This window comes from Choristoneura fumiferana, chromosome 3 (assembly GCF_025370935.1).
Source record: "Choristoneura fumiferana chromosome 3, NRCan_CFum_1, whole genome shotgun sequence".
Lineage (NCBI taxonomy): Eukaryota > Metazoa > Arthropoda > Insecta > Lepidoptera > Tortricidae > Choristoneura > Choristoneura fumiferana.
This window is the reverse complement of record NC_133474.1, coordinates 22,184,967-22,202,956: the sequence shown is the minus strand read 5'-3', so window position 1 is coordinate 22,202,956 and position 17,990 is coordinate 22,184,967. Positions and strand designations below refer to the sequence as shown.

General features: G+C 37.1%; 1 protein-coding gene across 11 annotated transcripts in view; it reads right to left on the bottom strand.

Annotated features, from left to right (window-relative positions):
- Ca-beta (Calcium channel protein beta subunit) overlaps nt 1-17,990 on the bottom strand; it is a 209,158-nt gene that overhangs the window by 89,548 nt on the left and 101,620 nt on the right. For 9 of the 11 annotated variants that reach the window (XR_012451271.1, XM_074086187.1, XM_074086191.1 and 6 more), the window contains one exon: nt 1,662-1,697. The exons of the other annotated variants lie outside the window; for them this stretch is intronic. Coding sequence is in view for 8 of the 9 variants with exons in the window: in XM_074086187.1 (XP_073942288.1) it covers nt 1,662-1,697 (36 nt within the window). In the remaining variant the exon portion in view is untranslated. The remainder of the gene's footprint in view (nt 1-1,661; nt 1,698-17,990) is intronic. 11 annotated transcript variants of the gene reach the window in all.

The following is a 17,990-nucleotide window of genomic DNA, read 5'->3' as shown; positions in this document are numbered from 1 at the left end:
CTCTTCCTAACTAAAAATGTAAATAAAATCTTGCAAATCGGTTTTTTATCAATATATAATTTCAATCGAGGCCGGCAACGCATCACCAGTCCTGATGGTATTGTAGGCATCCAACGGCTGTGATCACTTAACATCGCAAACCGCATTCTTGTTTGTCTGCTTTTACGTAAAAAAAAACTAAAATTCTGTGTTTCCTGGTGCCAAAAATAGATAAATTAACATGCAAATAAATTAGCTCACTTCTTATTTAGGCTCAGCCTCATTCACCTATCTACAACTCGTTTCTAAGCAAAATAGTAAATTAAATTTATAAATATGTTGAGAAATGCGCACTTAATTAGCTGAAGCACACCAAATTAATTTTAAACACCTTTTATAAGTAACACAACCGACACTAAATAAGCTGAATATTTAAAAGTAAAGTTTAGTCTTAGACAAAATAAATACCTACACAATACACAAGTACACAACAGTAAAGATACTTTTAAATTTACATTTCGTGCAATGTAAATGTAAACTTAACAACAGCGCAGGTACGATAATGTTTTGTTTCACAGGAGTCAAGCGATGGCTGTGCGCTTTATACCAAGAGCACACTACTTTACTGGAGAATTTAATACTATAAATTACTTTGGACGCATTGCCAGCAAATATCATCATTTTTATAAATGTCACCTTAATACCTATGTTGACGAAATAAATGATATTTGTATTTGTATTTAATCAAAAGGCGTCCTCTGCTAGACGTAAATCTTCCCCAAGGAATGTAACAATTACCAACCAGTCCTATACCACTACTCCCTCAGGTCATCAGTCCACCTCTTGGAGGACCATAGACGATACGTCTTCCGTTACGTGGTCATTGCTCACGAATACATTGATCTCAATGCGATTCAGTCAAGCAATATGCCTCACTTGCTGCCGCTTAAGATTGGCAATGCCAAGGCCATGTCATACTTTGGTTTTTCTGCAGATCTCCTTATTTATAATCCGATTAGGTACACAAGGCAGGTAGGTGGACGGATGACACCCGGCAGCAAGCCGACATTAACTGGATGAAGGTGGCAGGGGACAGACAGACGCGGAAACGTGAAGAGGAGGCCTACGTTCGAAGACGGACGCAACAAGGGCTGCTATAGATAGATAGATAGACACACAGGGAGACCTGAATATAGCCCTTTCCATTGCTCTTTGACTTTGAGGCTCCATAGTGAGTGATCACATTTCAGAGCCATAAGCTATTACACCTCCGAATAATAGAGACATTATTATTCGTAGTATCGACCAGTTTAGACCTGCAAGAAAAATCATGCAAGCTGCATTACATTGACGTTCGCTTTATGAAATCTTACATCTCAACTTGCACGATTTTTCTTGCTGTCTAAACTGGGCTTTATACACTGGTTAAACATTTGTTATTCAACCACTGCGGAATATCTATTTGACGAAAATATATCGTGCAGCTTCAAAGAGTATATCAACTGCTATGGAAACATTGGATTCAAATCGAGCAGCGCGTACTGGCAACTAACTGTTCTCATAATGAGACTTTAAAGCTAACGCGTTTGAAATATATACTTCGATAAAAACGTACACTAACATCTCAGATATAATATAAAACCTCCAGTGAAGTAGATTTGACGAGGACAGTATGCTCTTACCTTAGATGATATAAGCGTCAATGTCGGTGAGGATTCCTGTGAAACAAACAATAACTGTCCTGCTTTAATTGTCTTTAAAACAAAAACAAATTGTCGGGAAAATAAAGGGTAACAGTCTGGTTTTGAATGTTCATGTTACCAGAGACTTTCATGGATAAGAAATATCTGAATTCAGAGCTAAGATCAATCGAAGATTATTGAAATAGCATAATTTTCATTGAAGTATTTTACTTTAAGAACTTATCAAAACGGCTGATAGGTTAGTATAAGCAGAAGCTTTAAAGCGATAGCAAATACAAATACCGATTTATGTACATAAAAGTTGGCAGTGAAAAAGCTTTTAGAGTAAAACTAATTCCAGTGTAAAAGCTAAATATCACTATGGAATAATCTATAGTGCCATTCAAATTACGAATTCATCATTACTGAAACTGCGTGACTCACAACAAGAAAGCAAGTAGAATCTCGATTCTAAGAAGAGAACGGAAAGCGAAACCGACAGGAAAATGTCACTCTACCCATAATTCTTGCCGGCTTTTTCTATCAATACCGGTATTTAATTTATCAAGGATCAGTTTACGAGAAAAATGCAGACGTGGTCCATCGACGTCAATTATTCAAAAAAAACTTAATTTAGCTAACGATCAAAACATTGCGGCGTGCATAATTATACCAGAAACGAGCAATGGGTGTTTATTACAACGTACTCGATAGCTATTAAACGTACCTAAATAATTACTTCAAACAAAGCATCGCAAAAAACGTTACAAACAAAAACGAAACGCCGAATCGCATGCGCATGATAACCGAGCAAAAAACCAACTCTTCCTTTCTTAAATTATCCTGTCACGCTCAACTATAAAATGCAATTGGGTTTTAAAAATTCGAACTTAAAATTGGAACTCGTTAGAATAACGTATCGTTAAAAAATTACGCTTGCTAGCACTAAAAAGAACCTTGATTTAAAACAATAGGGAGTTATTGCCTGCTTTATAAAAGATGGTGGATGGTGTTTGGTGTCAGGTTGCGCGGACAATAGGCGCACGCGCATGTACCTGGCGCAAGGTGACCCGCCGGTGAAGGGCACGAGACTGCCCTTGTGCACCCTACGCCCCCTCCCCGACGCCCGCGGATTTCTTGCATTCGCGTGTATTGTCCGACACGCCATTACTGAAATGACCAGTCGTAGGGAGGAGACGCGCTGTGTTTACGTTGGCAAAATATCGATACAATTACAATACAGTGCAAGGTCATAGCAACACATAATTCAGTAGAGTAGTTCTAAACTAACTCGTTATTGATGCTCATAAGTACTACGAACTCGTTATTGATGCTTATGTACATGACGTCGATATGATTGCTTAATTACAACGCGCGTTTAAGTTGAATCTAGAAGTCCTTGGCAAAGCAAAATACATTTACCGATTTATGACTAAAGATGAGTGTGATTTTATATTTAAGTGATGATATATGTCATAATCACCGCAATAACATTGAATGATATTAACTTAGGATTACATAAAATTGAAAACAGTTACGAAATCATTGAAATAGTAATAAAATATCATGTTAATGCGTATTCCAAATGTGTAATCATCGCATTTGAAGCGTTTGATTATTTCGCTACTCACGATTATAATTATGACACTTTCGTATGAATATATGTATCTCAATTTACTACATTCGTCGTGAATCTTGCTTTAATTAAAGGGTTTCCTCACTTAACAAGTTTCATGTTATAACAGACACTTTTTCATCAAAAACTTATGTATGTAATTTTGCTTGAACTTGATATATTTTTACGTAATGTAGGGCGTCCTGAGGCACGGTGGATAGACGACCTTAAGAGGGTCGTTGGCGGCGGATGGATGCGAGGGGCTGAAGACAGAGTGTTGTGGCGCGCCATGGAAGAGGCCTATGTCCGGCAGTGGACTGCTGTAGGCTGATGATGATATATTTTTGTTATTTTTAGGGTTTCGTACCCCAAAAAAACGCGAAACTCTGGACGCGAGTTTATCTCGCAGACCATAAGGAATTGTATTAAATAGAGAAGCAGGAGCATGCTCCAAGATAGAGAAATGGTGCAAGCAAAGTGATATCTTGGAATGAAATAAATGAAAATAAATTAGTGATATTTTTACTGATCAATACTACATTTTAATGCGTTAAAAAAAAACATAATTATTATAATTAACTAGCCGTTACCCGCGACTCCGTCCGCGTAGAATTCGGTTTTCACTATCCCGCTGGAACTATGAAATTTCCCGGGATAAAAACTATCCTATGTCCTTCCCCGGGATTCAAACTATCTGTATACGAATTTCATCTAAATTGGTTCAGCGGCTTAGACGTGATGAAGTAACAGACTAACAAACAAACAGACTTAGATTTCGCATTTATTATATTAGTGAGATATAAGTACTCTTTACTGTTATTAAATAAAATATAAGGAAACGCATTACTAAAATATAAGCTACGGAGGAGCTATTGCAACTCTGAAGAAATCCTGACGGTTGCAAACCCTCAATCGATAGTCGATAAAAACCTTGAGTCTGCCTCATCCCTAGAGCTGTCAAAATTCGCGAGTATCTGACAGAGAGGGCTCCCAGCGACAGGTGCTGGCCGACTTAACACGAATCATACCAATACCGAAACATTCTGAAATTAGGACTGCAAAAAGCTAATTATTGACTTCGGCGCAGCTTGATCGAGGCCAATGTGTTTGTAATACGACTCGGACACATAATAAACAAATGAATTGGAAGAGAAATATCGATATGACGGTAAATTGGTTGAGGACTGCGTTCACATCTATATATTTTTATTAAAGTTGTCCTGTTTGTTGGGTCAAAGTTTGCAATGTACATACTTATTATTGATCCACTTCCAGTGGACGGATTGGCTTGAAATTTGGTATACATATTATATAAGCTTGATGACAATGCAATAAAAAGTACAGTCACCAAAAGAAAGCTTGTATTAAAAATATTTTTTCAACAGAAACTTATTTAGAATCAGTTCAGTAGTTATAGAGGTACCTTAGAAATAATTATACTACTTGGCATAGTAGGTATAGATAGATAAAGAATAACGACGACCTAGTTGAATATTATATTCTGCTACGTCTTCATGCTCAAACCACTGGACCGATTCAAGATAAATTTGGAATGAAGATAGTTCGAGACAAGAAGCAACCAAGTCTTTGTTTTGAAAGACGTAAGTTGATTTTATCCTAAAAAATTGCAAAACTTAGTCCTAACGGGATAGTGATAAACTATTTCTTCGTAGTCGGAGTCGCGGCTAGCACTGCTATCGAGTTTAAAATAAAAGCAAGTGAACATGCGGGATTTAAAATTGTAGTCACTTTGGCGGAAATGCCTGTGACTCACGGGAGTTTAGCGGTTCGCGGGAAAGGACGAAAGCGGAGGATTCATAATGTAAGTTTGTTATTAATAATTTTTACCCTTATATCCTTATCTATACCTACCAATTTAAATTAAGAAACTTCGTTTAGCTCTAACTTAGTTTAGTTATAACTTCGTTTAGTTATAACTTCGTTTAGTTATAACTTTTTTTTTATTCGACTGGATGGCGAACGAGCAAGCATCTACTGATGGTAAGAGATCACCACCGCCCATAAACATCTGCAACACCAGGGGTATTGCAGATGCGTTGCCAACGTAGAGGCCTAAGATGGGATATCTCACGTGCCAGTAATTTCACCGGCTGTCTTACTCTCCACGCCGAAACACAACAGTGCAAGCACTGCTGCTTCACGGCAGGATTAGCGAGCAAGATGGTGGTAGCTATCCGGGCGGACCTTGCACTTCGTTTAGTTATAACTTAGTTTAATTATAACTTCGTTTAGTTTTAAGTTTCTCTGATAATTACTAAACCAATAGGATAGTTTCCTAGAAAAACAAAACAAAAAAAAAGTGTTTTTTTTTTGGTATAGGTCTGTGCCCAGCAGTGGGACGTACATAGGCGGGAATGATGATGATGATTTTCTGATAATGTAACTGACAGATTAAATAAAATTAGTAGAGTTCGATTTGACAAAGACTTTTTTTGTCCCGGAAAAGTGAAAAGTTACTGCTTGAGTTAATATTAAAGTCTTGAGCTTTTAATATTAACTCACTACTTTTCATTTGTCTATCAAAGATCCATGTGAACGCCTTGATTGAATCTCAAAAGTCTTTTTATATCAACCACACAAATAATTACATTATTACTTTTGTTTTGCAATAATAAACCAGCGTTGGAAAGTTAGGGCTATCGTTTTTTGTCTCACTAGATGGCGCACTGTTGCGTGAGGTTTTTAAGTATGGCTTTCAAAGTCTGTTATTACGGGCGTGAAAACAAAGTTTAGATTAAAATAATATTTAATACACCTTAAAACCGTACCATAAAAATATCGAGCATGCCACAGTGTTGCATAGTCCCCGTTTTGTTCGGAAAAAAGGGAGGACAAAGGTTTCCGAAAGACAAAACTGTCTCAAAACACAGACATTCATTGCCCCGGAACGCATATTTGCCATAATTAATTTCAGATATTGCAAAATATTCACAAAATTATTCTAATTATAAATAAACCCGCGTAGCTCACCCAAAAACTATGAGATTTGACATTTCGGAGACCTCACTCTACACTAGCGCCTCTAGTGGCGAATTCATTCGCGATAGCCCTCATTGATAAACCAGTAACAACTGCAACAATATCCGTTAAATTAATCATCTAACGCCCAAAACAAGTGTCTTTTACATTCTCACAACCATTACCCTCACTATGTACCACAAACAGAAACCAAACTACCCTTAAAAGTGGTAAAACTCCCCGCATTGGGGAGGCTTGAGCGCTGATTGAAAGGCGGAAGCCGAGAACTGGGTCGCGTCCGGACCCGCCCCGTGTGATCAGTGCAAGGGTTATGAAGGTTTTTAGGTCTAAGGCGTACCTATGCAGGTGTACCGAGAGAGTGAATGTTTATTGACGGTTAAGGGGATTTAATCCACAGAAGAGGGCAATTTGCTACGTTTTCACCCTAGATTTTCGTTGTTACCAACTTAAACGTCCAAAAATATTTTTTCACTTCTCATGTTCTTAACATATTACTTTGGTCTCTGCATATCGGGAGTAAAGCTCCTTTTTATTCTCTAGGGATTAGAGTAATATTTTTTAAAAACACGTTTAAACCCTTAAACAGCAAAATCAAAAAACACGATTACTAAACACAATCAATGATTACGAATATGAATCTATTCAATTACATTAAGGATTAATTCATTTTATTATGCATAGTCCAATTAGTTTAAAAATAGTTTTCAATTTTTAAAACTGTTTGCTAAATATGCAAGCATTTAAAACGTCACTTCATAAACAATAAAAGAAAAGAATAAACCGCGCAACAATTTTTTTTTCTATTTGAATTTTGAACAGATGGCCTGTAAATTTAGTGCTAAATAAGCATAAGAGACAGACAGACAGATATTTTAAAGGCAGGTGAAATTAGTATTTTTCACTACTTTTCGATCATTTAAAAATATGTAAATAATAATAATAATACTTTCTGAATTTTAATTTTCGATGTGTTTAAACGTTGATATTTCGGTGGCAGCAATGGCGAGTTCTCGATACCTGTAATGCCTATCCACTTATTTCATCAAAAATGTGTCGACAATGTGCCAATTCAAAAATTAATAATATTTGCTTCGCATACATTTCACCGTATTTGCGATCTCATATTTCAATATAATCCTGGGGCGTTAACAATTATACCTACTTAACCCTATTTACTTAACAGACTTTATAATAACGAAACAAGTTGACATGCACTCAAAACATTTCTAACTCAACTTGTACGATGGAAATCTGACGATTAATTTTATAATCTTCATAATTTAGCCGATTCATATCGAATAAGAATAATATCGCGTATGATTTTAAAATTGCAAAAAGCATCGGCAGGTGCGCCGGCGCAAGCGGCGAACGAACAAGTTGCCGCCACTAGCGCAGACTGTCCAAATAACGACGCTTGCGATGATACACCATACTACGCTCATCCAATAGAATTACTATGGCATATTTGCAAAAATACAAGTTTTAGGGTGAAACCAGATGAGCGTACTTTTTTGAGTTGTGAGTCGCGTAGTTTCAGTCATACAAAAGTCCTTTTTAAGTCGCCGTGTGACATGAACTTAATTTTGGTATAAAACCAAGTGCAACAAAAACTACGCGACGAAAAATACGCAACTTACAACTCCAAACTTACGCTCGTCCGGTCTGTTTCGTTTGATATAATTATTTAAATCGCAATTGTCTCAATATTCTGTTAGATGAATATATCCTACTCTACCCATACTTTTAACCGACTTCAAAAATGCTGGAGGTTCTTATTTCGAATGCATTATTTGTAAATGTATTCTTTCTATACCTTCACCGGCTGTTAAGTTAGTTTACTTTTAGGTACAAATCAATAGGTATTTAATGTCATCTTTAAGACTGAAATTTTTGTATTCGGATCCTATGTCTATTCTAATCGTAGGAGGACAGATTCTACATGGTAACATACAATACAATACAGGGAGCTCAGCAATAGGTTAAGGGAGGCAACAGGCAACCCTCGCGCCGGCAGCTTTCTCGCGCAAAGAATCTCAATCGCAGTTCAACGCGGGAATGCTGCCTGCGTGATGGGCACCACGCCAAGAGGCCCACCTCTCTTTTTTAATTAAAGTTTTAGTTTTAGTTATTTTAATTTATAGTAGTTTTAGTCCTATAGATATATTGTATTTTCTTAATAAATAATTGGTATTATACAATACAATACAAAGACTCTTTATTGTACACCAGAAATACATAAAACAGATACACAGAGAAAAAATTACAAGGTAAGCAATAGGCGGCCTTATCGCCTATTTATCGCTTATTAACATATCTATAGGCAAGTATGTGCTGCACAGATTTAACTATGGTACACGGTTGTTAGGAGAAATTTTAATAAAAATGGTACTGTTCATTGATTATTAACCTCCACAAAGTAACGCATGAACCAATCAATTAAATTACGAATTTGTCTTTCATGCAATAAAAATCAACAATTGAACCACCTAATTTTTCAGAAGTTGGTCAAAAAGCACTCCTGACATCATCCAGCAATCCAATATGACACAAAACGCATTCAGCAACCCATTTACGCCATAACACGTCGTAACAGAGCAGTACGCGCTGCCCCAGCTAGCACTAACGCACGCCTAAATTACCCGCTGTTTAAAAGCCTACAAAACATTTCGTGCGCCCCCCTCCCCCCCCTCAAGAGGCAGTTAATCGTAAAAGTTACCCTATTAAACGTTTACAGCGTTCTAAAACTTTACGCGGTGTTAGTGCGGCGACGTAAAAAACGACTACAATGCGCGTTTGGGAATATTTGGGCGTAAAAGGCGGTAAGTTTTGTTGGTGCTTCATGGTGAGGGTTAACATTTTCTATTGGAATCGTACAGGATTAAGTCAAATTGTTTTGATACTTGGGTGAAGTTGAAAAAGTGTTAACCTTACAACACGAATGATTGAGAAAAGTTAGTACATAAATAAAAATGTGAGGTAAACTGTCTTTTACACAACCAAAAATGTTACAACTACATATCTTAATCTGCTGATGTTAGTGTCCAAGGAGAAGGAGCAGGTGGTAGGACCTTGTGCAAGGTCCGCCCGGATTGCTACCACCATCTATGCTCGTTAATCCTGCCGTGAAGCAACATTGCTTGCACTGTTGTTTCGGCGTGGAGAGTAAGACAGCCGGTGAAATTACTGGCACTGCATGATAGGTATCCCATCTTAGGCCTCTAGGTTGGCAACGCATCTGCAATACCCCTGGTGTTGCAGATGTTTATGGTCGGTGGTGATCTCTTACCATCAGGAGACCCACTTGCTCGTTTGCCACCCAGTAGAATAAAAAAAAAAAAGAGCTTCCTTGTACTTTGTATATTTATAACACGCTTTATTAACGCTATGTATTTATTTATTATTATATGTAAGTTCGTATCAGGTAGGTACAAAAGTTTCCAATTTGAATTCAATATTGTCTTTGAAAAGCCATGTCCAAAATTAACTTCATAAAACTCTACTCCTTTTCCCTGTACAAGTTGAAAAAAAAATTAGGTAAAACAGCTTTTCTCAAAACTCACACGCTAATTCAGATTTAAATTAAACTATTCGTTATCTCGATCAAACAGGTACTCAGCATCGCCAATTAACTTCGCATCTCTGAACCGAAAACTTGAAACATCCCATTAAAACTACGTAAATATCTCTAATTAAATGATACAAAATTCACCCGTTACCGTGCACTTATCTGAATACCGCGTTTATTTTTATTACGGTACCCTAAAAATTGTTTAGGATTGGTGTTACAACAGGCCGTATAACCGCAGGCAGCGTTGGCTTGCGGTAAAAGGGCGTAAGTGATTATACGCCGTTATGTCGATACGTTGTTTTGGTCGTGGTCGGTGTTAGGGTTAAATCGGGAGCCAAGGACGCCCAGTCGGCAATGTGACCCATTGCGCTACATTTGTTACGTGAATCCTGAGTTTTTAGGCGAGCTATTGTTGTTTAAGAGAGCTAAGGTAACCGAGCTTTTGCGTCGATAATTCCTGGTGGCAATTTTCTCTGGCAGTATATTATCACCATAAATTATACATAGGTAAGGTAAATGCCCCAGTACTCGATATGCTAATGCTTTATAGATGACAGCCGGCTGGCAACCTATAGGTATTATTTAAGACAATTATTGGGGCAGTGACGATCACTGGGACGTTTACCTTACCTACTGTAAGGAATGATTGGTCGGTGCAGAGAACATAATAATAATATATGTATTTACAATTACAGTCGGATCCTACTCTTCACCATTCTTTCAAGTCGCGTTTTCGTTCATAATATTAACCTTTTTAAATTTATTTACTTCGCACAGTAACTTAAATAAACACATAAATATTCGTAGTACTTTATTTACCAGCTATATAATTATTACCTCGACTTTAAACAACAATAGTGTCTAGCTGTGGAATAAAATATTTCTTTTAATATGCTACTATCCTTACCACATCATTCGTGCACACATCATACTTCACCCTCTACCTGCCTATGAGCCGAGCAAGGAACGAGTCAAAAATCAAGGCGACCAACTCAAGAAATAAAACGTCACAAAACAATCCCCGAGAATAAATATAATCCCCATTAGTGCACTTCGCGAACGACCCCTATTTGCTCCGTCTCGCTTGCTCTCCGACAAAAAACTAGTACCTACGCGAGACGCGCAATCCGTTGCATTCCATACCCTGCATTAAACAAATTTATCACACCACCTCATCACACTAAATAGAACTCTATCGAGTAACCATAAGAGCATAAGATGCGAGTGTAAATCGGCTTGTTTTTTTTTTCTTAACGCCAAGTGCGAAGGCGAAGGGTCTCGGCAATTCGGCCAGTCCTAAATAACAATAACAAGTCGGTTCGGATTTTCGAACTTATTGAGCGGTTATGACACAACGACTCTAAAGAATGATTCCATATTCAAATTTTTTTTTTTCAGCAAGTATGTTGCTAGCTTTTTTGTGCAATGACGTAAACGAAACTTCAAATAAGAATAATGCAGATGGTAATCTTTTCTATCGAACATTAAAGAGACACAAAATCTATTACTATAATCAGGTAGGTAATTTATTTACTCGAACAAAAATAATGTCAACATAAACCGATCTTACCTTGTTTCGACAATTTCAAACGAGATCTCCGATACCGTTAGAAGATAAAATGTAGAAATAGTAAATTTGCGCCCGCGCAGCCATAATCTACTTGAACTCTACTCGGTTAATGGCGGCATTAACATAAAATGACGATAATATTCTTACAATTGCGGTCGTCATCGCAATCAAAATGTCTGCGTATGGAAATTTACACGACACCCATTTTGGAAACAGCGCGATGATAACATTAGCTCTTCCTCATAGGTATGATTGGTAATGGCCGATAATTGCGAGTATAATAAAATGTTGAAAAATCTGATTGCTTGAAATACTTTTTAAAATGCCCGATGTGCTTAAACTCAAACTCAAACTCACAACATTTATTGACAACAAAAACACAGTAAAATCATAAATAGAAGAAAAGAGAAAAATTAGAGACATTGTGCTGTAGTGTGATGCCAAAAGGACTCAGCTCAGCGTGTGCCGTAGCCCTGTAACCAGAGCTGCAGCGCTGGTTTTCAGCTGAACCCCGGTGAGTGTGCACCCACGTAACTGAACGCGTAATTATTGCGGGAAAAGAAAAAAACCGGCCAAGAGCGTGTCGGACACGCCCGAAATAGGGTTCCGTAGCCATTACGAAAAAAATAAGTAATATTTTTCTAAGGATTTCGTATTTTATTCGGAATCTTCCAAGTTTAGGTATATTTTATACCTTAGGCTGCTATTTACTCTTAAACTACTAATAATTCTCAAGAAAACTTAGCCGTTATAGTTTTCCTTGAAAGTTTGATATACTTACTACCATCCTGATTTTTTTTCAAATTTTTCCACCCACCGGTTTAGATACCGTTCTGGTCACGTTGCGTACGTGGGATAAATGTGTCCCTAGCTTTATTTGCTACAGTTTGTAGACGGTGGTAAGAGTGCACGCAGGCAACACGCAATAATGAATGAGGGTAGACTAAGCATGACCTACACAAATATTATTATCTACCCTCAAATTATTTCGCCTACCCAGAATCACGGCGTACATCCCGTAACAAATACTTAAGTGCTTAAAAAAATTCCATAAATAATTCTTCTAATAATATAAAATTCTCGTGTCGCAGTTTTTGTGATCAAACTCCACCGAAACGGCTTGAACGATTTTTATGATTCTTTTTGTGTATATTCTGTAGGTCTCAGAATAGGACGTAAACTATTCTTCATACTTCTACGTGAGCGGAGTCGCAGGCAACAGCTTGTATATTGTAAATTCTGATGAAATCTTTGCATTAAAATAACTCTGGCCACCTCTGCTCTATAAGGTTGTAGAGTGAATTTAATTTATAACAGCAGTGACACATTACACAGGTTAGAAAAAATAATAATAAGAAGTACTAGTAGTAGTAGTGTAGTAGTAGTATTTTGTACTGCAAGCCTCCCCATTTCAATTATTTTCTGTTCTATTCTAGGTAGAACAGAAGAAAATCGGAATGTCTGTGGCCGGCCTAAGATAATTAGATATAACACGGATCTGAGACATAAGACACCAGCAAACAGAGAGATATTCAATACTCCCGCTTGCGACATAAGCTACAGTTAAGAAAACTGGCAGTAACGATTTAATCTTACATTAGAAAAAACAAAATTTAAATAAGTATCTAAACTGCGCGACATGTACAAATGTCACTGGCCACGATTAAAAAGAAAAGTACAGTTAACCACATTAGGCTTGTAGCTTCTTTACATAATTAGAAGTTTCTTAGAACAAAATAATTGGTTGTTAATGCGAAACGTTTTATGTTTTCATATAAATCTGTGCTCGAATGCTTCCGGTGCGTTATTAATTTGGTTTTAATTAAAAAAAAGTATCTTTATCGAACTGGCTGGATTAGCATACCGGGTCGTGCAATATCGAGATTACCGTGCATAAGTAGACTAGTTTGTACCAAATTAGACCAGTTTTTGTGTTTTATCGTTTTATCCTAGATACCTCAAACGCTTTCTTTATTACCCACAGGCCTATAAGGTATCTTTGTTTTTTTTTTATCTACAGTCGCTCGGTAAGTTTGCGTCTTTTATATCGTTAAATCGACTAAAGCTTTAGCACATCAGCCTGAGTATTTAATTTATTTGAATAATAAAACTGAATTCATTTCTAAAGGCCGTAAAGTTGAGTACCTACGAGACATTCATCCCTTGGAATGATTTAACATTAACCCAAAATTGTAACAAAAAAAGTGATGTAACTCCAAAAAGGTTTTTTCTGCCCCAGAAGCAGTGCTGGCCGCATAGACAATGGCAGGCCATTATACCCCGACAGTGCGCTCATTACCGGGTTTTTGCGTTTGAATTTAGAACAGGCATTGTTTGGGCGCGTCTACCTGTGCCTGTGTGCAACTAACGCTTAGATCGACCGTTAAATTGGAATGTGTGCGTTTTGTATACTTATTGGTAATAAAAAGATAGATTCTATTACATAACTTATTGTAAAGATATATCTATGTTTAAAAGTCTGATAAAGAAACTTTATTGTTTTAATTCTGATGAATGTGAAAGCTTGCCACTTATTTTGTTTAAAGCTAGCGCTAGATATACCTTAAGTAAGTAAGGTTTACTAGTAATTATTTTAAAAAGGAATCAGTTGATTACTACCTACGTCGGGAACAGCCCAAAAATTTTGATATTTTAGGAAGACCTTCTTCAGGGATAAGTATGGTTTCGGATTTAAGCGCATCCCGCGCTTTTTAGAAGTAGGCACTTTTTTATTTACTTGTTGAAACTAGTTTATAAGATTTAAGGGATTTAGAAGCGGATATAATCCTTGTATTACTTATTTGCATGCTTTTTATTAAATTGATGAAACATACAGCTAAGTATTTTTTTCCTGTTTTTTATCTATTTTCGCCTTTTTGTTTATTGCAATAAAGTATGCTTGTAAAACTAAACTTATTGGATGATTAACTTTTGAAAGAATAAAAATGCCCTGAATATCACTTTTTACCCCAGTGTTTTTGTTTTTCAGAATTGTAAATCCAACAAATTTAGGTATCAACCGCGCACCTACACGTAAGGTACTTCAAGGCGACACAAACCTAAAAAAATAAACAATAGCATCACCCAAGATAACCCTAAAGCATTTACTACCATTATAATACGTCGCGTTAAAAAATAATGCCACATTAAACCCTCGCACACACAGACAACTTATACGTGTAATAAGATAAATTCCGTGTATAAATTCGGGCGGGTCCAGTTTTTTCGGTGTCAATTAAAAATTACCACCGGCCAGGTACTCGACAATGCTGACCCGGGCCGGGAATTATCTGTCTCTGTCTAGTTGCGTCTGGATATTTGTAATGGAATCACTTAATGGTTCTGGCGTTGGAATTAATGTTTGGATTAACTAAAATTAAAGTATTAATAACGTAAGTGTCCCAATTATTAACAGTTACGGGCGGAAAATCACTTATTTTGTTGAATAATTTTGCAATTATCAGTCTTTTTAATCAGGCAGGTATAATCAAAACGTTGAGCGTGTTGTCGTTGATATAGAAGCTAATATAAAAATATGCAATTGTAATGTAATTTAAAATTAATCTGGCTTTCCGACTTAAATTTTAATGATTTCTTATTAGAAATGTGTCTCGGCGTTCTTAATTTCAAATGAAGTCAAAATTATTGTATGTACCTATCTGTAAATTGTTAATTTAATCATTAAGTATGGATCTCATATTTAATATAATGACCCGGATAACACAGCACTACTGCTGTGCGCGTGTTGCAGCAGCCGCTGAGTCGCGTTGCTCCGAAGACGAAGGGCTACGGATTAGCCCGAAACATGTCGAGCTAAACTCGATTTAAGACGTGAGTTATCCGGGTCATTATATTTAATATGAGTGAGTCTCACGGTAGTTTCATGTTCGAAGTATGGATCTATTATTCAAAATTAAAAATCGCACAATGTAAACTATATAACCGCCATTATTATACTGAAAATATTATCAATATCTCTACTATACTCTATGCTAAAGTTCAAGTGCCCAAAAGTGCTAGCACCAATTTTTCTTGTATTTTACAAAATAAAAAAACGTCCAACTTTATAAAACGAAATCGACACCATTTCGACACATTCGTTGAACCATAAGTCAGTACGTCGTATCCCGCGGGATACCTGCGGGCGCGGGCGCATACGAAGGCAATTATCACGGGTACCTGCGCGCGCGCGTGTGTGCGTAACACTTGCGCAAACACGGGACATACGCGAGATAAATCCAAGTTCACGGAATTTGGAGTTTTGGAGTTACAACTTCCTTCGGTGGTGTAATTTAAGTGCTTTTGAAGTAAGTAACATATATTTATTTGTATCCAAAGACGTTGTTATATACATAGTTTAAAAACGTTTATACTAGTAGTGAAAAAAGAAAAAAATTGTAGGTAGGTATAAAATATGAATAGACATTTACTTTTTGGTTCCGTACCTCAAAAGAAAAAAACCAACCGGTGGTAGGTTTTTTTTTTGACATTCATAATAACAACTAAGTATATCATGTTAGCTACTGTAATGAGGGCTATTCGTTTTTTGTCTTCCTAGATGGCGCCACTGTTGCGTGAGGTTTTTAAGTGTGGCTTTCAAAGTCTGTTATTAAGGGCGTGAAATCAAAGTGAAAACAGAAAACACAGATATTCATTGCCCCTTATCGCATAATTGCCATAATTAATTTCAGGTCATGAAAAATATTCACAAAATTATTCTAATTATAAATAAACCCGCGTAGCTCACCAAAAAACTATGAGATTTGACATTTCGGAGACCTACACTAGCGCCTCTAGCGGCGAATTCATACGCGATAGCTCTCATTTGAACCATTTAGGCTATACTCGTACATAAAGAAAATAACGACTTTGAAATTAACTTTAGAACACTTTCTTCTCTCAACGTTGTTTGTCTGTTAAGATCATTTCTCTAAGAACACGAGTGAGTGAAGAGTTTAAATTATTAAATAACTCTACATGCAACACAACACAAGTTAAGGATATAGGTAAAATATACAGAGTACAATCGCAGATTGAGCTCTAATCCCTGAGGTACTCCGTCAATGCTTTATTTATGCTTTTTCCAAATCACCACTTCCTTACAATTCAATGTTGACTTATAACACAACAAATCCAAAATCTGTTCAAAGTATGTCAAATTGACCAAAAGGAAAGTGCTCGCAGCATGAACACGAAAGGAACCCGACAAAAAAAGGGGCTCCTGGGTAAAGAGCTTGCAAAAAAACCGGAGCAGTACTGTCGCCGTATGCCGAGACATATGGCACGACGACGTCTAAGACATAAAGGCCAATTAAAATCGTCGGAACTTTAAAAACGGTCACGTGAAGGCCAGGAGCATCTAACTATTAAAATCCTCGGCGTTCAACGCGACAATCCCAAATAATTTATTACTAATTAGAAAGCAATGATGCAACCAACAGCAGTAATCATAGCCACCCGCGGCGCTGCACTGGGATTCCGCCGCCGATGCAATTACCGCCCCCTATTCCAAATTTATGCGAACAAACTCAAATAACAGGGCGCCATTACTGATTTACGATCACCCTGCTATTCTAAGAACACGAAACAACAAACGGGTCAGGTAAAAAACCTACTTGTTTTAAAGTATTATTGCGTGCAGTCTCTGCGAGCGTCATGATTCATTTATAGTGTAATCGAAGTGATTCAGACTAGACGCGAAAAAAATTCAAGAAGTTAAATTGTCGAAGGCCGCATGCGTCGTGTCTGTGCTTGCGGCAATTAAAAATAATTAGGGAACAAAGATGGCGTCTTCTCGGAAGGACCCGCGGTACATTTACATACGGCGTGTTGGCGATCGTCTAAGTATAAACTAAATCGAGCACGATTAGGGGCAATAGTGATTGAAAAGGGTAACCGGCCCGTATTAATTTCGGTGCTTATTTCGGGCTCTAAAGTTTTTATTTATCGTTTTTAAGCCGAATACCTTTGTCCGTAATGCCAGTTTGAAAATATGTTATGTGAAACGAGTTCTCGTGCTCATTAGATTGTGGAATCTAAAATCTAATCAAGATCATTAATTGATAATAACGAAAACATGATTATGGAAATGGAAATGTCTTCTGGTCATAATAATGATCATAACTTTGTGATATCGCGACGCGACATCGTGCGTTTTGAAAATTACGCAACAGTGTGTAGACGCGATCCATTTCTTTTTGGTCTGTTTGCTGGTGTGAGTCAGTCGGGCAGTAGGTCGGGAGCTGCATTCAGACTGCATTCTCATAATATGAAACTGGTCGCGCGGCGGGATTCATTCACGGTAGGCTTTATATGCGCTGAATTTTCCTCTTTCTCATTTCCGCTCTAAAAGGGCATACGTCATTCCATCCGCACCACAAATTTCGACTCTGTAAATGAGGTTACAAAATGTCATATTCGACAGAATTACATTTAAATTAAGCTCTATCTTGTCCGAGAAAAACGTAGTAAAGTTCTTGGTAAAATAATGATTCGTTGCAAATTGGATTGCAAGAAATATATCAAAGAAACGTGGGAAGTTAACGAGCAATTTCTTCTACATGAGCTGTTCGACTA